General features: G+C 36.2%; 4 protein-coding genes across 5 annotated transcripts; 1 reads left to right on the forward strand and 3 right to left on the reverse strand.

Moving 5' to 3' along the window:
- Positions 1-486: 486 nt before the first annotated feature.
- Positions 487-15,293, reverse strand: LOC129246980 (solute carrier family 12 member 9). The gene is made up of 10 exons (XM_054885771.1): positions 14,473-15,293; positions 10,903-11,037; positions 10,501-10,838; positions 6,861-7,745; positions 6,408-6,796; positions 6,135-6,326; positions 5,877-6,065; positions 5,711-5,807; positions 5,503-5,636; positions 487-847 (listed from the first exon to the last, which is right to left on the reverse strand). The coding sequence occupies exons 1-10, from the start codon at positions 14,786-14,788 to the stop codon at positions 649-651; spliced, it is 2,874 nt and encodes a 957-aa protein (XP_054741746.1). The 5' UTR covers positions 14,789-15,293; the 3' UTR covers positions 487-648.
- A 995-nt stretch (positions 15,294-16,288) lies between these two features.
- LOC129249375 (magnesium transporter NIPA2) lies at positions 16,289-17,987 on the reverse strand. The gene is made up of 2 exons (XM_054889164.1): positions 17,509-17,987; positions 16,289-17,423 (listed from the first exon to the last, which is right to left on the reverse strand). The coding sequence occupies exons 1-2, from the start codon at positions 17,798-17,800 to the stop codon at positions 16,567-16,569; spliced, it is 1,149 nt and encodes a 382-aa protein (XP_054745139.1). The 5' UTR covers positions 17,801-17,987; the 3' UTR covers positions 16,289-16,566.
- Positions 17,988-19,337: 1,350 nt separating this feature from the next.
- Positions 19,338-26,245, forward strand: LOC129249378 (zinc finger protein ZFP2-like). 2 transcript variants are annotated; one of them, XM_054889168.1, is made up of 7 exons: positions 19,348-19,389; positions 19,480-19,534; positions 19,628-19,794; positions 19,857-20,313; positions 25,261-25,649; positions 25,751-25,849; positions 25,912-26,245. In XM_054889168.1, exons 2-7 carry the CDS (start codon positions 19,493-19,495, stop codon positions 26,243-26,245), a joined length of 1,488 nt encoding a protein of 495 aa, XP_054745143.1. In that variant the 5' UTR covers positions 19,348-19,389; positions 19,480-19,492. The 2 variants fall into 2 exon arrangements, with proteins under 2 accessions (XP_054745142.1, XP_054745143.1); XM_054889167.1 differs by having other exon boundaries at positions 19,338-19,534.
- On the reverse strand, positions 21,825-24,030 carry LOC129249379 (thiamine transporter 1). Its single transcript, XM_054889169.1, has 3 exons — positions 23,753-24,030; positions 23,001-23,694; positions 21,825-22,929 (listed from the first exon to the last, which is right to left on the reverse strand). Exons 2-3 carry the CDS (start codon positions 23,650-23,652, stop codon positions 22,184-22,186), a joined length of 1,398 nt encoding a protein of 465 aa, XP_054745144.1. The 5' UTR covers positions 23,653-23,694; positions 23,753-24,030; the 3' UTR covers positions 21,825-22,183.
- Positions 26,246-26,252: the final 7 nt, after the last annotated feature.

Genomic DNA, 26,252 nt, shown 5'->3' on the forward strand with positions numbered 1-26,252 from the left:
ACAGCAAATGCTAAAACAGCAACGTAAATGCATTCAATTTACAGTTGACCCTCTTTGTGCACAAATACAGACGCTCTGGTAGCCGTCTGTTGTCAGCAAGCCTCCATGTAAACAAAAATTAGGTGTTGTTGCAACCCCTCATATTTTTAAAACTTAACAGAATTTTTAACAGCAACTAAGCTCTTGGTGGAAATATGCTATAAGATTATGTAGACGTTTAGAAACTTTTATTTAATATTACTAATAATAGTAAAGAAAACAAAAAATAGAAATGATAGCAAATAATACAGAAGCAAAATAAAATAGAAGTATTGAAGAAGCAAACAAATTTATCACTTTTTATAAACTTTAAATGCGTAACCGGGATATGCAATAGCCAATGGAAAAGTGAGGTTAAGCTAATAGCATCATCTCACACCGTAGATTAAGCATACAGAAAGCCACAATTAACAATTATTTTGGGTCTTCTTGTTTACATTCATACGACAAACAAAAAGCATACAAATACAAATCAAATTGAACAGAAAGCCAAAATATATTCACAGATGGAGAAAGTTGCTTGTTTTACTGCAATGTTTTGCTTACTTAATACACACTTACACCAACCATACATTTAATACCGGCATCAAACAGTTGCAATTGTCAAGTTTAAAGCGTGGTGGAAGTAACTGTACTTATGCCATGCACCAGAATAGTGGGTGGCAATTCAGCGGTCAACTCTGTAAGCAATTCAATGTAACGTGCGCTGCGCTCTGTAAAATCAGGTGTGTCGATTTGTGGGGGAGCTGCCAGATATATGAAAGAAACCGCTGTCTGATCGGACCGTTCTCGAATTATTTGATTCGCTCTGAAATATTTCCAAGAAAAATATAGTAGATGCCATTTCATACTTGTATATTTTATGTAAAATATGAAGAAGTAGTTGTTATGGTGCGTAATTTAAAAATTATAGTTTTAAATTGATAAGGAAAAGTGCCCTTTTAAATATGATTAATATTATGTAATATATTGTTGTGTTTTATTACTACTTAATTATTTGATTTTATTTCTATTATTATTATTTCATTTTACTTCTATTATTTGTCCTTTTGTTTTATTATTTAGTTTATTGTTTAATAAAATAAAACTAATCTCAAGATTAAAAGTAGAGAGCGAGAGTAGAGAGTAAGACCGTACCGAACATTTTCAAGAGCCCAAACTATTATTATTATTTCATTTTACTTCTATTATTTGTCCTTTTGTTTTATTAATATATTTAGTTTATTGTTTAATAAAATAAAACTAATCTCAAGATTAAAAGTAGGGAGCGAGAGTAGAGAGCAAGACCGTACCGAACATTTTCAAGAGCCCAAACAATTAGCAAGCAATAACTTTTTAAAAATCCCTTATTTTTTTCATTAAAACCAAAAAAAGTTTCAATCATATTAACAAATAATTATGTTTGCAAAAATAATAAAAACAAGTTTTTTTTTACATGCGTAATGTAGTAATTACACTGTGCAACAATCGAAACCACCCCGACTTTGCTAACTTTTCCTGATAGTATACCTCTACAGTAATAAAACACTTTGTTTTCAAAAAAGTAGAAAAAATTGATAAACTAAGTATTTGAATGACATGAAATGCAGGAAAATTTCACAGGGAATACTTTTGTGGTGTGCGTCTTGATGCTTGATGTAGTTTTATTTCGGGACCAGCGGTCGCCAGATAAAAAAATGCGGTCGAAAAACAGATACCTCTGATATTTTTCATTATTTAAGTTCACATAAGTAGGGCTATTTTCCTGAAAAAAGGCGTAGGTATTCGGGGCGGCCGGCGCACTGTGGGACAGAACCGTGCGTACCGTCTCAAAAATCTGTAACTTTGTTCCTAATTGGAGTAACGAACTGAAATTTTTTATGTAATATCTAGAATGTTTATACTATAGAATAAAAGGACACTTGGTGTATTATTTTATGTTTATAATACTAAAAAAAATGTATATTGTCATACAAACAAATATTTTGCTTAACAACATCAGCAAAATCATAATATTTTACCATACTTCACTTCAAATTAAATTCTAAAAGTGAAAATACTTAATACCTATACTTGAAACTTAAAGAAAAAAAATAATAAAAGAAAATATAATACTGCTATTTACATAAATACTAAGCTCTTGGCTTCATCTAATAATTGTGTTTCAATATTTATAGGTGCTTTTCTAATACTAGAGATGTATGGATCTGATGTAAAAAGAAGTCCATTAAATACATCTTCATTTGTTGCTGACCTAGAGCACTTTCTAGCGTGATTCAATCTTATATTTTTGTAATCTTTGTTGCGAGACTCTTGGGCATCTTCAGATAAATGGCCAATAGGCAAAACAGCAAAATGTTTAATGATACTTTCGCCATGTATTAAAATTTTGTGAACGGAAGATGGCATATTATACCACATATACTTCGTGACGTATAATTCCGCTGTAGCTCGAGTATATGCTCCAAATTTTTCCGGATTAATTGCAAGGCCTGAAGCCAAAGCTTGAAGAATTATATAACATCTTTTAATGAGGTTCTTATCAACTCCTGTAATTTCCGAAGAACAACTGTAGTTTTCAAAAAACCGTCGAGCTGTATTGCCATCATTGCTGTTTCCGATACCTTGCCGGGGTTTGTCAATATTTAATCCCATCCGGCTTCGAAATAAACTTTGCACAAGTTTCTTCTTGTCTTCCTTACTTTTTTTGTCTTCCGAAGTTCTTGCAGTCCATTTTTCAAATGAGAGATTATATGAAATATGCAAAATTAACTCCATGCATCTAATCCAAGCATGCAATGTAGACAAGCCGTACTCGTATGCATTTATGTTAACTGGCTTTGTATCTATTCTTTCCAAATTATTCATCTCGCTTGGCTTAGAATTACATACCGTGCACACAGCTGCAGAACTTGTGCCAGTTAGAACTTGTGTAACTTTTCCATCCACCATAGTTAAAAATAGTTTGTGACTTATTTTTGTTACCTGGTTCTCTCTGTGTATCTTAGACGTTGTCAAATTATTAATTTGATCACGAATATCAGCAACCACCGAACGGGTTTTCTCCGGGGTTTCTTTCTCAAATTCTATACAAATTGGTCGGCAATATCGAATTGAAGAGCAAGCTGGATTTTGCCAAAGAACCTCTTCTGTTTCAATATCTGTCAGCTTTATTGGAACCAAAGACGCAATAAATAAGTTTGCATCCGAAACCAATTTTTTTTCATCTGATAAAATTTGTTTATATTCACTTTGTCCCGATGAACCATCACATCCCCATTTGGTAAACAATTGAAGATTTCTTTTTGTTGGCTTGTAAGCATTTTCAATTTTCAGGATACGGGCTGTAGTATAAACCAGTAACTCTTGCAGATTAACTTTAACACCAGTATCTGTCACTTCAATGCTGGAGGGTTGAGGATAACATAGTTTTTTTGCGTCTGTCAATACGTTATAAAATGGAAATATATTAAAGTTCTTCTTAATAAGGCTTAACCGAAGTAATCCATATTGTGCTTTTGAAAGATCTAAATCAGCAAACAAACATAAAGCTTCATCCGGCGTAAAACAGGTTGCATTGCAAGTTTTACGCAACAATTTTTCCTTTATAATCTTTTTTCTTTTTTATCGCTCTTTCGCATCATTTCTACAACAGAAGCTTCATCGAACTCTCCTTCAGACCGCAATCCTTGGACATATGCGTTATGTATATACTCGAGTCCATATTCTTGAACCAATTCCATATGCTTCCTTTTTCTAGATTTCTCTGATAGATGATCATAAGACTTTGGTGGCCGTCCACGTTCTCCAGACGCTCTAGGTGTAATATCAATTGGTACTTCCTGGAATTGTACCTTAAATTCACTTTCCAACCAAGTCGAGTTATTAAGAAGAAAACGTTGTTTTGTTCGGCTAGATTTGCTCCAGCGATCGTTGAACTTTGATAAGAGCAGTTTTTGAATACTTTTCAAAACAAATTCGCTTTTAAATAAGTTCAAATTATATTGTTCTTCTAAGTAATTTTTTATAGCATCTGGTGTTGTGCCGTGGTCAATGAAAAATACGCACAATTCTCGTCGAGGCACCGCAAATTCACTCATTTTGTTAAGTATTTGGCACTTACTTTGTAACTATTTATGTCTTTCAAATATACGCAAAAATTCGTCACTGTTCTTGAGCTGCAAACGCATTATCAAACGTGCGCGTGCATGTTGTATATTCATATGTATGCACTACTTACCAACAATAAGTTTACGCAATCTAGCAGAAGCGCACAGTAAAATCGTTATTCCAAGAATTCGTTAATTATTAAGAACTTTACTTTCAAACAACAGAGATTTAATAACTTCATCGTGCTATAAGATGATCTTTTTGTGATACTTCGCGTGGAAGGAAGGGGGTGAATTTGGAGGTCAAAGGTCAAAGGGTTTTAATATGAAAAAATGTGTTGTTTCTATAGATATGTCAACCAAACTAAAAGATTATGTGTTTATTTAATATATTTAGATATATTTTTGATTGATCTTTAATTCAAATTTTACTAAAATTTTTTGAAAATTGTTTTCCTTTTCTTAAAGAGAAATTTGGTGTCTAATTAATTTTGGGGCAGGTTGGGGCAAAATTTTCTTTTTGATTTTACTTCTACATAAGTTACTTTATGTTATGATATTAAAATTACGAGAGACCCAAACGGAGCTAACTGTCAAAAGTCCATTTGAAGTTTCTAATACGCATACAAAATAAGGTATTCTTTAAAAAAATGTATGCCTTTCCAAGTTTTGCAAAAAATAAAATTTAAATACTTTTTTAATAGTAAATTGAATGACCTTTCTAACAATATATAACACTTATAGATTTGCATCGAAGATAATCAAAATATGACCATGTAAACTGCTAGTATAATGTGCATCATAATCGACACTATTTTATGCATTAACTTGCAAGTCATGTTTTTTTTACAAAAATAATTTAAATAATATTGTTTAAACACAATATAATATGTATTGGACATTTTGTCACATGTGTACATAAACAAAATATTCAATATCGAAAATTCACAAAACCTATTTTTGAGACGGTTTGGAAATTTCTGTCCCACTGTGCGGCGTAGCCGAATGGGTTGGTGCGTGACTACCATTCGGAATTAACAGAGAAAACGTAGGTTGGAATCTCGATGAAACACCAAAATTAAGAAAAAAGCATTTTTCTAATAGCGGTCGCCCCTCGGCAGGCAATGGCAAACCTCCGAGTGTATTTCTGCCATGAAAAAGCTCTTCATAAAAAATATCTGCCGTTCGGAGTCGGCTTGAAACTGTAGGTCCCTCCATTTCTGAAACAACATCAAGACGCACACCACAAAAGTTTTAGTAGCGATATCGTCGAACAAATGAATGAAGATTAGAGAAAACATTTTCCACGAAGTATTTCTACTGATTTCCGCTGATATTGAATAGGTTAACAAATTCATAAGTTAGTTTTACGAACCTTTGCATATAGAGTAGGGAGCGGTTGAGATTTTCTTCCGTAATTAATTCATTGACATCCTCAGCATGGCTTGTAAATTGTTTGAGTATGCGCGAATGGCTTGTGAATTCGGACTCACGATTCCATTCTTGAATCTGAAAATGATAAAATCCAAATAAAAAATTTCATCACGTATAAATTTCAATTTGTAATTTTCTTCACTTCATACCTCTATTATATCCGCCTCGATACGTAAATTCTTCAAAGATTGCTGCAGTCTCATTCTAGAGAAGATATCCAACTGTGGCATTTGCGTGTCAAATGAACTGGACAAAAATAAAATTAATAAATAAAATTAGAAAATAATAAAATAGTAGATTAGCAATTTACCGTACCTAACATTAGAATTTGCATTGTTCGATTCACATAGGAAAACGCGCAAACGTAAGTGCTTCCATTTGGCAAGCATATTTATTATTACAGCCAATTGCATCATGAAAAGTGACACTACATCGAACGGATTATTTGGATTTGGATTGAAAACGTTGATTGGCCAAACGTCTATGTACCTTAAATGCTTGCTTCTATTAAATAATGAAAAAATTACTAAATAGTTTAAATAATTCCTTTTTTTTTTGTATTCATATTCTTACTTTGCAATGAAGTTCTTATCCAAGCGATGGAAATGCCGACACAAGCATAAGTTTTTCTTCATACGCAACACATCGCTCATAATGGCTACATATTCAGCGACATCGATTTTTTTCTCTTCACCGTCACGACGAATTGGAAAGTTTTGAATTTCTCCATTATTAAAGCCATCGGTTTTATATGGTGAAGTTCCCCTGTAGTAATAGAACCAAACCAGCAACAAAACGAAACCTATGTACAATAGTATATGGATATTGCGGTATCAATGGTCTTACGCTTCGAAAAAGTCCTTTGGTGCTTCACTATCGAAGAATCCTAGGATTATGGTATTTGGCTTCATTGCACCGATACCTGATAGGCGTATCAAATGTTGAACACCTTCGCGTATAGATTGTGCCAGCGTAACTTCAGCAAACGCTTTCACTTTCATATGATCCAAAAAGGATAGCCAATATTTGTTCTCTTCAATCGTTGGATCGACGAAGGCCGTATAGTCACCAACCTTCACATGGCCAATCACATAAAGCCCACCCTTTTTCATATCATTGACAAAATCTACAAGTGGGCAGCAGGAACGCGGTGACGATACCAGCAATAGCATTTGTGGACGCCAGAATTTCACATGATCTTTGCGTGAATCTAACATTAATAAGTACTTGCGTACCTGAAAAAGAACCAATAATATCAATAATGTTTAATTTCAACTAACAACAAATCTTCACACCCACCTGATGGAACATTAATGCTTGCGATATCGAGCCCCATTGTGTGCCCTGCGAAGCTGGCGAGAACAGATGCAGTGCGATCACCAAGATCAAACATAAAATAATACTGGAAGATGCATAAATAGGATTTATCACAAACATCATGATTAGTGTACCAAGCAGACCAATCAGACAGGTGTGCCAGGTGAAATACTTGAAAAGTGGGCGGAAGTTCGGCGCACCAGTCAACTCGATACCCAAGCAAGCCAAGTTAGTCGCCAAATAAGAAAGCATAAACAGTACTGAATTGACTTGAGCAATCGTGTTCAAAGAACCTATGAGCAATATACATTCCACGAGTACCCAACTGGTGACTACTGCTGCAACGGGATTACCCTTCCAGGTACCTCGTAATACAAATTTTAACAGTGATCCAAAAACTTGATCCTTTGATAATGCTTCCAAAATACGACTGGATCCAATTAGATTGCTCAGACCCGTTGAAAATGTGGCAGTAAGTATGCCAATGGCTGTGAATGGTGGCCAAAAGTTGACAGGCATCAGGAACAGATAGTTATTTTGCATTGTCACAGCTGGTGTGGTTAATGCCATCAGAAATGAGAGTAAAATATAAGAGACAAAAGTGAAGCTCACAGCCGATAATGTGCCAGTGGGAATACTTCTGGAAGGACTCTTTAATTCACCCGACATATTAGCACCAGCCATAATACCAGTCACACCAGCAAACAACACACCAAATGTGGTGGCGAAATCAACCATTTTACCATTCGAGGTGTAATCTTTTGCATAGTGTGGGTAAAGGTTGTCCATCAAGGTTTGTGTACTGAGACCGGTGTAATTCAGTTTGGTCGTATTACCGATGATGCTGTTTTCCTTGGGTACATCAATCTGAAATATTTACAGAAATAAGAATTTCAAAAAAATACTCTTTCTAATGTGTTAGAAACATGTAACATAAGCAGTTATAATAAATATTACGTTGCATTTTTTATTTTCATAAAAATGCTAATGAGATTGAGTGTTAAACGTAATACAAGGTGAAGTTCAAAATAAACAAGACATTTTTTGATGGTGCCATCTTTTTAATGAATTTGTGCGTTGGAAGTTGCCTCCCTAGCTGACTCCCAGTGAAAGCTTGGTGACATTCGGTTCAGTGAAAGCGAAATTATTGCGTATAAAGTGTCAGTATATTTGGTCATCAGTACAAAAAAAGAGTTTCGAACAAAGAGCTAATATCAAGTTTCGTTTTAAAATCGGTAAAACGTTTACCAAAACATTTGAATGGATGAAAAAAGTTTATGACGACGAATGGCTAACTTATGCCAGAGTTCATGAGTGGTTTACACGTGAACAAAGTGAACAACTACCTCGCCGACCTTTCTCGCTTTTTCACTGCGAGGAATCTCCAACTTTCCCCCACTAAGTCCACGGCGACCCTTTTCACCACCTGGACAAAGGAGGTCAAGCTGTCCCTTAAGGTAAAAGTCGACGACACACCAATTCCGACTGTGAATAACCCCAAAATTTTGGGTGTAACCTTTGACAGCTTGCTCTCCTTCTCTGCGCATACAACCGCAATTGCCACTAAAGTCCAAAATCGCAACAAGGTCCTCAAATCGCTGGCCGGTAGCACTTGGGGCAAAGACAAAGAACTGTTGCTTTCGACATTTAAGGCAATTGGCCGGCCGGTTCTAAACTATGCTGCGCCTGTCTGGTCGCCTGGCACTAGTGATCCGCAGGTTTCACCCCTGCAGACACCTGCTTGAGCCTGAGCCGCCTCCCAGGCACGTCAGGAGACACCTCCTAGACTACGCTGACGAACTCCAGGACAAAGCTGACCGAAACCTACTGGACCGGACAGTATTTAGACAGTCAATAAACGACATTCACCGGGAGACCGTTACCACCTTCATGAACTCCCGTCCTGTGAATGCCGTAATCGGAGTCCAACCACCACCTATTGCAGATGAAGAGCTCCAGCTTCCCCGTGAGACTCGTGTAACATTGGCACAATTACGTTCTGGATATTGTAGCAGGTTAAACTCCTACTTATCCAGAATTGACCCCGACATACCAAACACATGTCCGGCATGTGAAGGTACCCCGCACGACACTAACCACCTCTTCACATGCCCCCTCAAACCGACTCATCTAACCCCCCTTTCCCTCTGGACCCAACCTGTCGAAACAGCATGCTTCCTGGGCCTACTCTTAGATGAGTTAGACGAAGACGACCGATGATATACTTACACTGACAGGGCAAACTATGCTGTTAAAACAACAACAACAAGTGGTTTACACGTTTCAGCTGTGGTTGAGAGGACATAAATGACAATGAACATTCGGGCAAGCCAAAATCAGTAACCCCCGAAAACTCCATAAATTTAGCAAAAGTGTGCAGAAATCATGGTTGAAATGCGCGGAATCGGAGTTGAATATCTCCAAAACATCGATTTATCGCATTTTAACTGATCATTTGGGCTTACGAAAAGTCTGTGCACGTTTCATTCCACGCAAGTTAACGGAGGACCAAAAATTGCTCAGAATTCAACATTGGAAAGACCTCATTAAAGAGACGAGAAAAAACGAGAACCTCTTTACAAGATTGTAACTGGTGATAAAACGTGGTGTTTCCAACATGAACCTAAAACTAAGCGTCAAAGTGCCGAATAGAAGGCCCCATATAAGCCACCACCGAAAAAATCGCTTTGGAGAAGTCAAAAATCAAGTCGATTCTCATTTGCTTTCACGATTCCAAGGGAATTGCCCACGAGTTCGTGCCAAACGGTCAATGCAATTTGGCGTTTTGAATTCGCATTCGTCGAATTCGACCTGAATACCGCGAAGGAGGAAGCTGGCGCTTATTGCATGGTAATGCACCAACTCATCGATCCACTCTTGTGACCGATTTTTTGACTAGAAATCGCATTTTAACCATCAATCACTCACCGTATTCGCCTGATATGGCCCCCTGAGACCTATTCTACTATTCGGAAAATTGCATTTGACCATGAAAGGAAAACGTTTTGCGTCCGTAGAGGTCATCCAAAAGGCTTGTACCGACATCCTGAAGGGCATTCCAGTCAATGGCCTGAAACACTCTTCCGAAATGCTTTTAGATCGCGCAAAACAGTATACCGAGGTCAGGTACTATTTTGAATAAATAAACTCGAAGTTATCAGAATTAAGCTCCTGTCATTTCTATTTTACCTCAGACTTGTTTATTTTGACCTTCACCTGGTATACGGGTTGTTTTGGATAAAACCGGTGTTACACTATAACTAATCTTATGAGTATTTGCTATAATAAAAAAACTAGTGTAGCTCTACAATCAACAGCAAGAAGTATTAATCTACATAACGTTAATTTCAAAACGATTAATTTTATGCACATGAACAATAACAACTTAATTAAATACTTTTGATTTAACAAAAACTTTTTCTGGAAGAAACTCGAACATTAAAACAAAAAATCAAGCAACGTTCGTTATATCGAATTCTACAATTCATTGGCGTTCGTAATATAGAAACCTCAGTGAGCTAATTTTCATGATTGTGTTTTCCAAAAGTTCGTTATACTGGACGACTGGATAATTTATCGACGAAAAGTACATATAACTACCAAATAAATACAACGTAATTACCTCCTTTGGACCTTCGGCCAAGAAACTGATGTATGTTGCCAACAAGCACACAGTTACAATACCCAAAATTAATACCGATGTCTTAGCAAAGAGCGCCGCTCCAATCAAACACACTACTAACATTGCCGTATTGATTAGCGTAGAAAAGAAGAAACGCCACCAAGTGCCATCTGGCAGCGATATGCCATATTGAGTAAAGTAACCGCCAGGACCAAAGTTCTCCATCATGCCCTCAGTACATCCAGATATCGCCATAGCACATCCGACGACATTTGCTAGAAAGAAAAGCGTGCCAATTGAGCCGCCAAACTCTAGGCCCAATGTACGACTTATCATGACTGTAGATGAAAGAGAAAACAATAAAAACAATTATTAAATACGGAAAGACGATACTTTACTTACAATAGACGCCACCCCCTTCTACGGCGCCATTAGTGGAGATCGCACAAACAGAAGCGACCGTAAATAGGAGAATTAAGTAGGCGATAACGAATTGCAGAAGCGTCACGTAAAGACCAGCATTGCCGACAATAAATCCTGTAAATACAGGTAAATGCATGTATGTTAACGTAAAACATAAGAGCAGCGACTTTTTTCAGATAATATTGATAAATATTGATAACTAATTACTAAGAAAAACCAACCGTGACAGCATAAACTATTTAAAAATAATTCGTTGACTCAACCAACTGAATTTTTCAGAAAATATTAACAGATATATAAATTTCAAGGTCTTTAGCGAAAGGTCATTTACTATGATTGATAGCGGTAGGTGTTTAGCAAAATAAGACAGAAATAGTAAACTGTCTGCGTAATAGTTTTGTACAAAAACAAAAGTTGTGAAATGTTTATTCCAAAATGTTAGTATTTTATGTCATTTTTTGTGTTGTGTATGGAAATTGGAAAAATACGTTAACAAGAAAACCAAAACTTTTTAGATTTTAACTACGCTATTTATCACTAGAACTACGAACCGGTCAAAATGACCGGTTGGAACATTTATTTCCCATTTCCTCTTAAACATTCCAATTACATTTTTTTCGATAATGTCATGATTTTTATTAAATTTGTGTATAGAATAATATTATAGATTATTTTGTTCTTACGCTTCCAATTTTCAGAGTTAACTATGTGTTATACCTAAATATACGAACCGGTCATTTTGATCGGTCATAAAAATATCATGAATACTTTTTGTATATTCTTGAAATATTCTTTTTGAATATGGAAAATTCCCGGAATTCAAAGATTTTGCGTTTTCCATATATTATGCGAAAATTTGTATAACTGTAATATGGTATATACAGTTATACTAAATCCGTAATTTGAATACAATTTCTACAGTCAGTCTGTAACCCCTATACTGATAAGTTATCATAAATCGTAGCATATAAACATTTCAATTTAGTATTCTTACTTACCGTGTATAGTTGCAAATGACAATAAATTGAATATTTTTTATATTCCTTTGTAATCTCACATTATTCTTGCATACATTGCAAGTGGTTTCTGATTGAATATTTTTTCCATTATTAGAAAGGGAAATAAAGTTATTGTTTTCAGTTAGAAGTTATTGCCCTGAAAATGGCGTCACATTCGAAAAAAACAAAATTTCTTGAAGATATAACAAATATATGCGAAGATATATCCGAAGTTGTCTGCAAATCAACAAATATTTCAGCGGTCCAGTTTGATAAAGAGAAAGTCTATGTATCCAGTGATAGTGAAGAGGAGAACATACTCAAGGTATGTAAAAGAAAAAGTGTAAGATTTCCATCCTATTCCGATGAGAGCGAAGATCAGCAAACTGAAATTGCTAATGGAACTATTTGGAATGAAATCAAAGCTGGATCCTATCCCGGGAGAAAACCAAAACACATCATTTTCAAACAAAAAGTAGGACCTACAGGATATGCAAAAAAAAAATTGTAAAGAATGTTGTGAGTAGTGCTTTCTCATTACTAATTAATCGTGATATTATACATCATATCATAACATGCACAAAACAAGAAGGTTTACGAGTTACTGGTGAAGAATTGGATTTATCAGAAGAAAAATTCAACGCTTTTCTGGCCATTTTATTTGCGCGTGGCGCTTATGAAGCCAAGAACTTAAAATTATCTTATTTATGTTTTTTATGTTATGTAATTACAATAAATGAATAAAATATGTTTCTTTTGCTTGAAAATTTAATTATCTTATGAATTTTTAGTTCTATTTCTAAATCTCTACTGTTTTGTGTAGTTAAACAAAAAAAGTTGAAATAAGTATATGGTAAATCTTCGTAGTTCTAGTGTTATTTATAAAAGTTCTAAACGGATTTTGTACACTATTGTTAAGAAAAAAAAGCATTATTATTACTATTTTTTTAGTTCAAATGTTTCCATAACTACACATATGTATCAGTAATATAGCTAAGGTAATTAAATATCCCTCCAGCTGCACAAATATTGGGTACATACACCGGCTCTGCGAAACCAATTGTTAGCCGTAGCCATGTGTATTTGTGTTTGACTATCACTCGAAATGTCTGTGATGCGATGCACACTGTGAACATAAACACCAAATCGTAGAAGAAGGTTTACTAATAGTGGGCACCCATGTATATCTACATGAAAAAAGCTGTTCATAAAAACCATCTACCGATCGGATGAGACATAAAAATATAGGTCCCTCCTTTTGTAGGACAATATCAAGACAGTCAACGCAAATTGGGGAAATACCAGAAAGATGTAGGCGCTAGTTCTCTACAGTAATAGCCGTAGCCGAATGGGTTGGTGCGTGATTACAATTCGGAATTCACAGAGAGGTCGTTGGTTCGAATCTCGGTAAAAGCAAAATTAATAAAAACATTTTTCTAATAGCGGTCGCTCCTCGGCAGGCAATGGCAAACCTCCGAGTTTATTTCTGCCATGAAAAAGCTCCTCATAAAAATATCTGCCGTTCGGAGTCGGCTTGAAACTGTAGGTCCCTCCATTTGTGGAACAACATCAAGACGCACACCACAAATAGGAGGAGGAGCTCGGCCAAACACCTAACAGAAGTGTACGCGCCAATTATTTTTTTTTATAATATTATATGTGCTTGAATGCACAACCTGGTTAAAAAAATAACTAAACACAATTATCACCTATGTGCAAATAAGTTTAAAAAAAGTTACACATAACGATAATTTTAATATATTATACATATATATATGTTTCAACTTTCATACTAAGTGGGGCACCCAATAAATCACCCAATGGAAAGATTTAAAATGACGTCGCCAAGCTAGATAAAATGCCTTTATGACGTCACCAAAATACAATACATCTAACTAAAGAAGGTGCGATTTGATTAACCAAGATAAATTAATATTTTCAAACACATTCCTCTTCTTCTTTCAGGTAGTAAGAAATTAAGAAAAAAAAACATTTTCTGCAATTAAGTTCATTTTTCTGTATTTAAGATTGTAAAGTATGTATGAGACGAACCCCGCTTTGAGCCGCTGCGAAAACAAGCATTTGTGTGCTTTCTTTGGATTGCAAATTTTTTTTTTCATTAAAATTAGAAAAGTAATGAATTACAATCAGAATGATTTTAAAGCATTAGCGGCAAGGCCATAAGCTTTACGTATCATAAGTAATTATATAATAATATTCGTGTATCATTTATATTTCAAAGTACAAATTAATGTTGCAAATAAAGTGTATAAATCTTTTAATGTTTTCTGCGTTTACTTCTATTAGCGCCAAACATATGGAAAACTAAAAATGTTACCATTCCTACAACAATATAGCAGCGTTATCGCTTCTCAAGTTACAAGTACTTCATTTGCACTTATTTATTATTTAAATTAATATTTTTAAGATACATAATTACCCATTAATGCCCGCCCGCACTTCTTCTAGAAACCGATCAGATTTGTTTGTATGTATGTTTACATATTGTACTTATACATAATCATGAACAAATGAATTTGCAATGACTTACCCACACGTATAAAGACTAAAGCGCTGAACATTGACAATGCTACGGGACTGAATACGCCTGCAAAAGTACCCAGAGTTCGGCCGCTTCTATCTGGATCTTGCATACCGAACTCCACGTAACCGTGAACAGTTGCATTTGAAGGCGAATGTATGCCGCCAACATTGCCTCCATTGTTGCTGTTTGCCCCAAAAAGGGAGCCAAACGAACGAAACATCGATGAAGCCCCACCGCTGCGATGTGAGGCAATCGGCGCCGTCTCATCACTGGCAACGGTCTCACCGCTACCATTGCGTCTTTCTACTGGCTGCTGGATCATCTCAATTGTACCAGCGGTGGGTACGTCGACAGTTAAACGCGACAATTTGTGTCGTTCTTTCACACAAACGCCCACGAAAATTTAAACCAAGTTTGGTCAATTGCTCACCGAGTCACAATTTTGTATGCGTAACAGAAGTGTACTTAAACTCACCACAATCACAAAAATCTCACTAATATTCAGTTTATATTGATGTCTGTACCATGAGATATATTAATAAAAAACTAAGGTTTCACTCGGCTGCACCCACAAAGACTTATAAATGCTGTTGTCTTTTTTACCAATTGTTGGTGAAAGCAGATATAAAATTATTCTTGCATGCATTCAAAATATTCACGTTAAATAGATACCAATATCGGTAATTTAGTTTACAGTCCGTATAATATATACTTCCATTGTCCGAGAGCGTATCACTAAACTATTGAAGTCGACACTCAACCGAAAACCACAAACTGGAGCAAAGCGAAAATCCAAGCTGAATCATCAGCTGTAAACTTTTGGAGCCAGTGGGGATAGAATATAAGAAGTGTAAATAAAGGAGGTAGAAAAGAAAATAGTGCAAAATAAACCAACTGATAAATAATTAAATCAAAACAAAATGGCAGGGCTGCCATATTCTTAGAAGGCCTACTTTTAATGGAAGTTTAACATGAACGATTGTAAACACCATCGTGCATAAACCAATTCGTATCACCTATAATCTGGCAGTATAAAATATGAAGATGTAAAGGTAAAATCGAGCGATTTAGTATCACAATAACTACTTTCCGTTATATCGATATATAATTTATTTATTTATATATTTATTGCAAAAGCCAATAAACTATAAAGGTTCCCTTTGACTAAACCGGTAACTTAGACTTAAATTAAAAAATAGAGTTTAGTGAGTTGTAAAAAAAGTTTTGCAATTGTAAAAACAAGCAAACGAGAATTGGAGATCTCATTGAGATGATAGAGTGAACACAATCTCGAGCGAGTTTTTTAGTATAAAACGCAACGAAAACAAAAAACGTTTTCTTGTATGCTATAGTAATAACTAAAATATAAAATTATCCAGAAAAAAACAGTGTATTTATATGCTCCGTTAACTGCCAGCAAACTGGCCGAACTAATATCGTTTGATCACGCATTAACGTGAAAATATTCATGGTTCGCCGTGATAAACTTAATTTACGACAAAATTTAATGATATTCGCAAAGAATTTTCTGGGATACAGGACTGTATGCCACCACAAGGACAGTCGGTTCTACGTAACCTGAACGACCCGGGTTTATAACCGGCCAAGGACTGTCACTTCAGCAGCATTCCTCGTATATGCACGGGGAATGTTTATGCTGCTACAACAACAACAACAACAACGAGGATGAATTGAATATCATCGAGGCGAAATAAAAACTTAACCCTTATTAGATAACGCAAACCATTATGCTCTTTCTACAAATAGCTAACATCTTTGGCCTTACCATATTAAGAACTTTAAAAAAATAAATAGTTAACAGTTCTATGTACGCAAAAGCTTTATTTACTTAGTTCGTTATGATATACACATTTACACCACTTTCAAAAGACATTCGCTTCTAAAACTACATCTAAAAACCATAAATCGCTTATGACAAAGTCATATTTAATATGCCTATAGATAAATAAAAACATAATACACTAGGAAAATTTGGAAATGTAGGAAAGGCATTTTGGTTGGTATTGCTCGTTAATGTCAAAATGTAAATTAAGTATTGAAAACAAAGGAATTGCCTTAAACCCGATGGCGTTGCTTACGTCAAGCTTTGCGGAAAATATCACCTGATCCATATGAACACCGTCTCTGCTTAGACCGGTCTGATACCAATATTTCTTCATCATATTGCGATACACGTTGCATCTTTGGGCGCATAATAATGCGCACATCATTCAATGTGATATCCAAATCTTTGAAAGCATTCAACATGAATACAGCTAGGATTACCACTAGGAATCCACAAATATCGCCCAAGATATCTTCGAATCGCATATGCTCAAATTCCTTAAAGAGGATCGCCGAGGCTGTTATGACTAAAGATGTAAACATTACGTAATACACTGGCGTCACAATGCCTGTATTAAATACGTCGAGTGCTTTGTTTAAGTAATTCATTTGTACAGCAATAAAAGTAATGGTTACACAAATAAGGAACCATGGCATCCAAGTGGCAAAATCATTACCAGTACCATTTAACGTATCACGTATGGCTAATCCCAGGGCTTTGCAAGCCATAACAGTCAATGAACCAATTCCGGAGCAAAGGTAAATATATACTGCAACATTTGAGTGGCCATACCGTGGGGCAATAAATAGCGCTACATACACTGTCGAGCCAAGTATACAAAGCACATAGAAAATGAAGCCTGGATCCTGAAGTTTTTCAAACAGTAAGTCTAAATTTTCCACTTCTTTCTCTTTTGGTGAATGTATAACAATGATAGTTGAGCCCAAAATACATAGAACGCAACCGATCTTTCCGAGCAGATTTAGTTTTTCATTTAAAAATTTTGATGCCATCACTGCTGATATGATAACACTTAAGGCACCCAGCGGAGTTACGAGCGAAGCTGGCGCAAATGCGTACGCTGCGAAGTTTGCGCCTTCACCCATTGCCACTGAAAATTATGTGCATAGAAAACAAAATAAGTGTCACAATCTAATCAATATCTATTATAAAATAAGTTAATCTTGTTTACTTACTTGTTAGCAAGCCTGCCCACCAAATCCATTCTTTTAAATAACCATAACCACCAGCGGCGGCACGGACATCCCCTTGTCTGCTTAGACGCAAAAGCGCTTTCTTCTTTATTATAAAACTAGATCCAATAAAGAAACAGGAGCAAATTGCCAGTCCCACGCCAATGTAGAAATCCACTTGAGAGTATAAATCGGATAACGACGGCACGGGACTCGTTGAACTAGAGTCACTCATGCTGCTGCTCATCCCCTCCATACCAACCATGGCCTCAGGCGCGCTCGATTCGCTGCCCATTTGCCGGCGATATTTGTCTGGCTTCCTTGGCTTAACTTTTATTTAAAAGGGCGTGACCAAAACAAATTTCAAGCTACCTTGTTAGTAGCTTCAAATGAAAGATTCGTAAATACTTCTTAACAATGAACTCAGTTCAAGAGCACTCTTAACAGAACAAATACTGATAGGAGGATGACTCAGTAAAAGAAAGACGCGAAAGCAAGGAATTTTTAATCATTTTATTTTTCAAAGTGAAACAAAGTTACCAGACTTTCATTTTTTTCATAAGCTTTCAGCAGCATTCTCCTAAAATATAATGGGAATATTTTAAGTTGTTACAGCAACAATATCTTTCAATATACATGAAATACATATTACTAACTACTGCGGCCGCCATAGCCGAATGATTGGTACGTGACTACCATTCGGAATTCACAGAGAAAACGTAGGTTCGAATCTCAAGGAAAGACCAAAATGAAGAAAAAGTTTTTTCTAGTAGCGGTCGCCCCTCGGCAGGCAATGGCAAACCTCCGAGTGTATTTCTGCCATGAAAAAGCTCCTCATAAAAATATCTGCCGTTCGGAGTAGGCTTGAAACTGTAGGTGCCTCCATTTGTGGAACAACATCAAACACACCACAAATATGAGGAGGAGCTTGGCCAAACACCCAAAAAGGGTGTTTGTTTAATAGCCATGAAGTTTTGAATTATTTTGCCTTAAACATTTGAAATGCCCTAAAATGTGAATGAAAACTGTAGGTGGGTATCACATATATACATAAATAGGTTGTAAAAACAAAACTAATTAATCTGAAACTATAGGGGTACTCAAATCAATTTCGTTTCTTTGGTGGTGTTTTAATTGAAAATACGATAAGTGTGAAAAATCTTTGAAATATAACATTTTTGTGTGTAGAATAACTTACTTTTAAGTTGCTTAAGTTTCGCGCATGACCATCAAATATTAATTGTCAAACAGCTGATTGTAATTTTGTCAAATACCGATAAAATTGCCAACCTTACTATTATTGCGTTTAAACGCTTTCGTTGGATTTACAAAAACAAAATAACGTACAACTTCCAAGTAACGAAGCCACGATTTTTTTTTTTAATCTAAAAATTGGAAAAGTAATGATTTTTTGTAAATAAAGTGTATAAATGTTTTAATGTTTTCTGCGTTTACTTCGGACAGGAGTTCTTCTATTGTGTGACTTGATATTGATTACCTTATTGAATGTAATGCTTCACAATTTGTAACGATGTGTTTGATAGAAAGTATCTCTTCGTTGCAGAATTGACTAACGTGATTTTGTGGGTTGTTGTTTTGAAAGAGGTTGCAGCGGGTCAGACGTAATAAGCCACGATTATTGTACAAAATTTATCTAAACAAATTGATGTGTGCAATGGCAACGATATCGGTGTGAAACCCCCTTATGCTTTTATTAATTTTTATAAAAAATTGTATTAATGTATAAAGTCGTGAATATCTCAAAAAATTTAAATAATCTCATAACATTGGCATCTCTTCCATGGTTTCTTTCAGCTGTTTTATTTTCTTAATTCGCGTTTCGTAATTTTTTGTTGCGCGTCGGTAAATTTTTATAAAGCAAACGTGAGGAATTGAAGCTATGAATTTTCAGGCGACTAGCTGTTGTCGTATTTGTTTAAAAAGTGAGTTACTTATGTCTATCTATATTTACAGTCCAACGTTTCCAATGAGACCCATAGAAATTATAGAAAAGTTGAACATTTTTAAGGTCAGTACTTCTTTCACATCTCATAAGTGATTGCTAAAATTAATTTTAAAACCAGAGCTTTTTCCAAAACTAAGAAAATTAATTTATTTTTAGTACGATGAAACATTACCCGCACTTTTGTGTCAATCATGTCTATACCGATTGTTGGACGCCTATAACTTGCAGCAGCTGGCTGAAGCATCCGAACGTCGCATACGTGACTTTATCGGCAATAGTGGTGGCGGTGGCCTTGGCCTATGTGGAATAAGCATAAATTCAATGTGAGATTAAATTGATTTACTATCAAATTGAACAATTGATAAATTCAATTTAATTTCAACAGCAACCAAGACTCCTCAACATTCTCTTCAACGGCCGCGATGGGTGATTCTTGCAAGGACGCAGGCGTAACCGCAGCCATTTATGCCAACATATGCGACATGTTCGAGCGAAATAATGTTCAAACAAATAATGTGATAATCGGCGAGAATGGGTGTATGGTGACAGGAGAAGATATGTTGAATGATATTGAAATCGATGTTAGCAGTCTGACACGGTCGGAGGCAAATGGTGATACACTGAATGAAGTTTTTGCAAGTAAACATACAAATTTCGGCGTTATAGAAGTAAACCCAAACCAAAAGGAAGCAAAAACCGAAAAAACAGACATTGTGGTAAATAAAAATAAATTCCAGCCCATAACAACAAACGGGATTGATGTACTTACACAATTGCCAGAAAGGTGCTCAGAATGTGGGAAGGTGTTCAAACATACTGATTATCTTGAAGCACATGGAACGGTAAGTAGTTAAACTTTCTGACCCAAACTTATACTCAATAGTGAGAGTACATTTTTTTTATATTACAAATTAGGTATTTTGTCAAAGCTTTTTTTTATTGGTAGCAAAAAAATTTCATAAATACATGCATATGTATATGCAATATCATAATTTATGGAATATGCACCAGAATGTTGCCCCACCTGTTAATTCACGGTTTAACCAGAAGGTCAATCGACTTTGTTTGAACGGTGCCTCCTCAACTCCGGATGGTAGCTTTATTACGACAGAAGGCCCTGCGGAAGTCTTCGGTCATACAAACAGGTAACGAATATATATAACCGAGATTAGGCAAGGTCAACTCCTGCAGCTGTCAGAGACGGATTCATCGGTTTTCGTGAAACACTTTCTTGAGGACAACGAAGCCGAGGCCTCCACCAATAAAAAAGTCGTTTCCACGACAGTCGGTTCTACGTTACCGAAACGACCCGGATTTATATCCGGCCAAGGACTGTCACTCCAGCAGCATTCACCGTATGTAAGTCTGGGGAATGTTTATGCTGCTACAACAACAACAACAACCAATAAAAAAGTGTATCGATAATCGGCCATTAAAGATGCAACACCCAATAGGCTAGCAACCACTAGCCAAGAACGAGAAGGAAGTGGCATAAACAGCCTTAGAGCGATACAGCGGCCAACAGAGTTTGGGCTAGTCATCGATAGAAGCGGATAAACTGACAGGCAATCCCACTAAAGCTTAGTCCCGAAAGGCAACGGCTGTATCTTCTAAGAAGGGCAAAAAAGTCTACGGAGTATACCATTGAGCTACTGAAAACGCAAAGCGATGGCCTTCAAAAGGTCGCTAGCGAGTCATTAAGAATAGCGTTGTCTGTTTACATTTTATGGCCATAATGCCCTGACTACAGAAGACAACTGGGGTAGAGGAAGTGCAGCCGGAAATAATACAAACTGAAGATGGCACTCATCTATCCAAACTTCAGTACAAACACCTCTCAGCAGACGAAGTCACTCCTGAGCAAAGGTCTGGCAAGTCACTTTGTCTGTAAGAGTTGATATAGGGCCTGGATATGGGAAAACTCGAGCTCTGCATGAGGAGTGAGAGTGCAGCAATGATACCACTCCATGTAACAATAGCCCAGATTAACCATTAACCTACATCACCTATACATATATATATATATACACTTCAGCATCTTATCTCCTGATTGAAAAGGCATAGAATGCGATGTTATATGGTGAATAAGTAAACATTTCGGACTGGTACGGCCGGAAGCGAAGCACATACGCTTAGCCCAACCCAATACCATCTAAGGTTTCTAAAAAGAAGTGATTTTGATTGAGGTGCAGTGAAAAGTAGAGAGACAGTAGGTCTTGAAGTCGGAAGCGCACATACCCTTCGTTCATTTCCGACATCTATCCGCTCTTAAAACTGTATTTTGACCTTTGTTTTACGTTACCATGACAGATATTTTTTTGTAATGTATGCGAAAACACAAAAATTTGCATTTCCTGAGAAAATTAGTTTTTATTATATACTAAGCTAGTGGTTAGGAGAAACAATATCGCTAGTAATACGTCATTGGAAATATCCATTTACGATAAAATATATTTTGAACTTTACCACACATTTCTCCCTTATATTAAAGTAAAATTGTATTTAAAAAATGTTTCTAAATAAGTACAAATTATTTTGAATAGAGCCTGTCGGCCTTTGTACAATCATATTTCTACGCATCCAAGAACCTTGAGCATTTATTTACATTACCAAAACGACCCGCATTTATATTCGATCAAAGATTCACTCAGAAGCATCCCTAACCGCTTATGTTCAAACAACAACAACGTTTGTCTAAAATTCGCCTTAATGTCAACTTGTCATATTCACAACGCCATACCCACAACACCTAAGTTTTTTAAATAAAATTCTTGTAAATACGGCCACAAAGTACATGAGTGCCAGCACAATAAAATAACAGCCATAAATAAAGTACTGATCACGCGGTGTAAGGCCATAGCCGGTATCAGTAACCACCACAAGTGTGAGGATCGTCTGTAATACAAGTGCCGCCAGTGTATTAATGCCAAAAATTAACCCAAAACTATCGTCTGATAAATTCTCTGCCACTATCGCGCTCGCTGTTGTTATAACGAAAAAATAACAAATGCCGAAAAGAATGTACATAGCATAGGCAATCCAAACTGAATTCGTCACCGACGAGATAATAATGAAAGTTCCCATAAACAGCGAGCAAACAGTCAGTATCCACATGTGCCATTTTTTATGATGGCTGGTGTTAGCTATACCTGCCACCATAGCACTACCGGCACCCAAGAGTGTGACAGTTGCCTCCACAGCGCCATTGTAGATACTCTCATGGTTCGGATCTATATCCTTCCATAGAAATTGCACATACGAGATCACCTGCATCTGTCCACATGTGGCCAAAGCCCACCAAAAACTCCAACGAACCACTGTCCGGTTTGTATACGCACTGACGGTATGTTTTACAAGTAATTGAAGGGCATTACTCCAGGAAAAATGCGGCAAATTTGTCGAACTGATGTCACTTTCCCCAGAGGCAATGTCAGCGATGGAACCGTTTTGTGGCAAAACTGAAATAAAAAACTGTTCTAATTACTTGTTCTCAACAAAGATTTGCAGACTATAATTTCATAGTGCTCACCTGCAGTTGATGAGTTCTCTGATATAACTTGCTTCTGTGCTATGGAGACATCTGAGAGTTCAAGTGGATGTTCTGTATAAAAGTACAAACTTTTACCCACCGGTGGCAAAAGCACCGCTATAAAAAGCGATATTATTTGTGAACCAAAAGAAATGTAATGCAGACCCTTGTAATTCATCGTTTCGGTTGAAACGAGCACTTGAGCTAAAACACCAGCTAAAAATTTTCCGCACAAAATCGCCGATCGCGTATGCCCGGTAACAATCTGATATTTCTCCTTATCAACTTTGGCATAAATATATGTGTAGTAGGCCACCTCGGTAGCAATAAAGGTGCCATAAAATACCTGGGCCACTAGTAGCTCCCATATTTCCTGCGACCACAACAGAATGGCGAAAAGTATAATGCCTGTACATGCGGATACAATAATAATCGGTTTGTAGCGAAGTATGTCGGTGATGAGGAAAACAATTGCAAGTTGTGCCAGTACCGCATAAGTACCGAAGGGATAGATTTCTTTGTTGACTTGTTCGGCTGTGATGTTGTACCACGGACCACTCAGATATTCCGTAACAAATGGTTCCGATGGGCGAAATTCACGAAAAAACCCAAAAATCCATAGCAACAGTGAAATACGCAACCACGCCTGCATTTCAACTGTGAGTGTTTAGCAATCAGACACCAAAGCTTTTATCTGTTGTTGTGATAGTTGTAAGAAATTAGAATCCACAGCTCATTCACTGCTCGATTACCTTTAGTGCAAACGCTCTCAGCTCGACTAAGGACAAACGTGCACGCTCATCTAAGAGTTCTTACCGCACGAGACTTCGGCGAGCAGACAAATGCTTCGTAATCTTTAATTACCATTTAACATTCCACAATTACTTCCACGAAAGTAAAACATATGAGAAGATTAAAATGTGATTACCTTCGCATATCACACAGCTGATACGTGGCAAATTGATAATAAACTTAAAATAAAACACATGCCGCTATGTGAAAATCCGCTGTAAAACAAACATGTAAGAGATGCGACTGATTTAAAGCAGAGAATAAGGTTATTACTTGTATTGCGTCACGTCTGTCGATCTTTGCGCGAGCAGAACAGAAGAGCGGACGAATAGAACGTAACGCATACATACGTACATACATATACATATATATCAAACCGTCACTTTTAGAAATCATCAAAAAATGCAATAAAGAAAGCTTTGGCGTAAGAGGTGTGATTTCATTACTGATCCCATGCATTTTTTAAATGAGGTGAACAATCTCGTGATCTACATTGAACAATAAAATGCGTATAACTGATTTTCTTTACTGAAGTAATATAAACATATTAATTCGTTCCGCCGAAAGGCGGCACAAGGAATATTCGGATATACCTATATTTAATATCTAGACGCCCCGTGAATTCATCATAGGAAAAAACGAACATTTTATAAAAACTCTATTAACTGAAATGATGTGATGTGTTAACGATTTTTGACTCGTTGTGCTAATTTTGTAAACGTGGTCGAGAACACATTATCAAACTTTTTCACTTTTAATATGAAGGAGCTTTAGGAACCAATTAGTGGCATCGAGGGATGTCCGCCGAATGGACGCAAAGTAAACACCCTTTTTTGGATTCTTTCGTTGGGCATTCTTATGATGTGGCCAATCCATCTAATCCCTTGCGCTTTAATAAAACGTATTACATTTTCACCATCAGTTGAGCTACCTTGTATTAAAGTAAAAAAAAGCAAATATTAGGGGCAAAAAATTACGAGCTTGGGCATCACATGATTTAAATTTCTCTACAATAATTCGTTCCATTTCATCATCGCTTTCAGATGAAGAACATTCCATTAGAAATTGCAATTCGCAAATTTTAGTGTAGTAATTCGTGTTTATTTTTATTTGCAATCAGTTGTTTTCCCCACTTGCAAATTCTTACAAGTAAAATTGTATCCAGTAAAAACTTGCAACTTCCCCTCAAAATAAAATTTCATTTTGCTCTCTCACTTTCCCCTAGTTGGCAAGTTTTTTGGGTATATGAACACCACAACGTAATAATTTGTAACAATTATTACAAACTATTGTATTTGCTTCATGAACAGACCTCCTGACTTTAAGTTGGTGTTTAGTTAGGTTTTTCATTTTACAGTTTTATTAGAAATTTTTCCTTAAGAATTATGTAAATTTATTGTTTATTCAGATTTACATATGCATATATATACGTATGTATGTTTGTATTTATACATCAATATTTTCACAGCAATGCCCCTGTCAGCGTAAGCAATCCAGCAACTTACTTTTGCACCAGCGCACAAATACTGGCGAACGACGTTTCCAATGTGAAATATGCGCCAATTTCTTTACCACCTCCAGCAATTTAAAAGCACACAAAGCAACACATTTGGAGCATCGCGAATACCACTGCAGCCAATGCAAACGCGACTTTAAGACACTCCGTGAATTGCGTCGCCACGAGCCTGTGCATAAAACAGTGAAGGACAATGTATGTGAAAATTGTCAAAAGGCATTCACGAAACGTAGTTATCTGATGGATCATATAGCGGCGATGCATCGTGGCATACGGCGACATAAATGTCTAGAATGTGGAAAAGTATTTGGAAGGCGTTCGAATTTGGTTTCTCACATTCGGTAAATTTCATGAAATATGGTATTTCAAGCACACTTACCTTTACTTGTGTTATCTATTCTAATAAATCTTATACATACTTGTATATTTTTTATCTTTTCAGCATTCACTCAGGTGAAAAGCCTTTTCAGTGCAAATTTTGCGCATGGAAATTCAATCAATCATCGGCCTTGGCGCGTCATATGAAAAAGCATACAAAAAGGTATTAAACTAATTTAAATTTTTTTATTTTATTTAATCTTCAATATTTTTTACAATCGACAGCAAAGCTAACAATTTCGGTTTTAAAACTACAGATCAAGTATTAAAAAATTCTTCATTAATAAATATTTTGCAACCAACCGAAGCGGTAGAAGCAAGAGCTACTGACATAAGTACAATCAATATATCGCCACAGAGTGGTTTTAATGTGCTCAGCAATATATCCAATTTGGATGGAATGCATTGTATAAACACAGAGTGCTTAAACGCTGATCTTGGTAACGTACCAACAAATACGGATACAAGTGGCGAGGTTGAAGTACTGCAAAGTAATGGCGAATATGACTTCACGAAGAATGGCATACTAAATTACTCTGCAAGTCAGCAAGTATGTTGAGCTCATG

Source organism: Anastrepha obliqua, chromosome 5, assembly GCF_027943255.1.
Source record: "Anastrepha obliqua isolate idAnaObli1 chromosome 5, idAnaObli1_1.0, whole genome shotgun sequence".
Lineage (NCBI taxonomy): Eukaryota > Metazoa > Arthropoda > Insecta > Diptera > Tephritidae > Anastrepha > Anastrepha obliqua.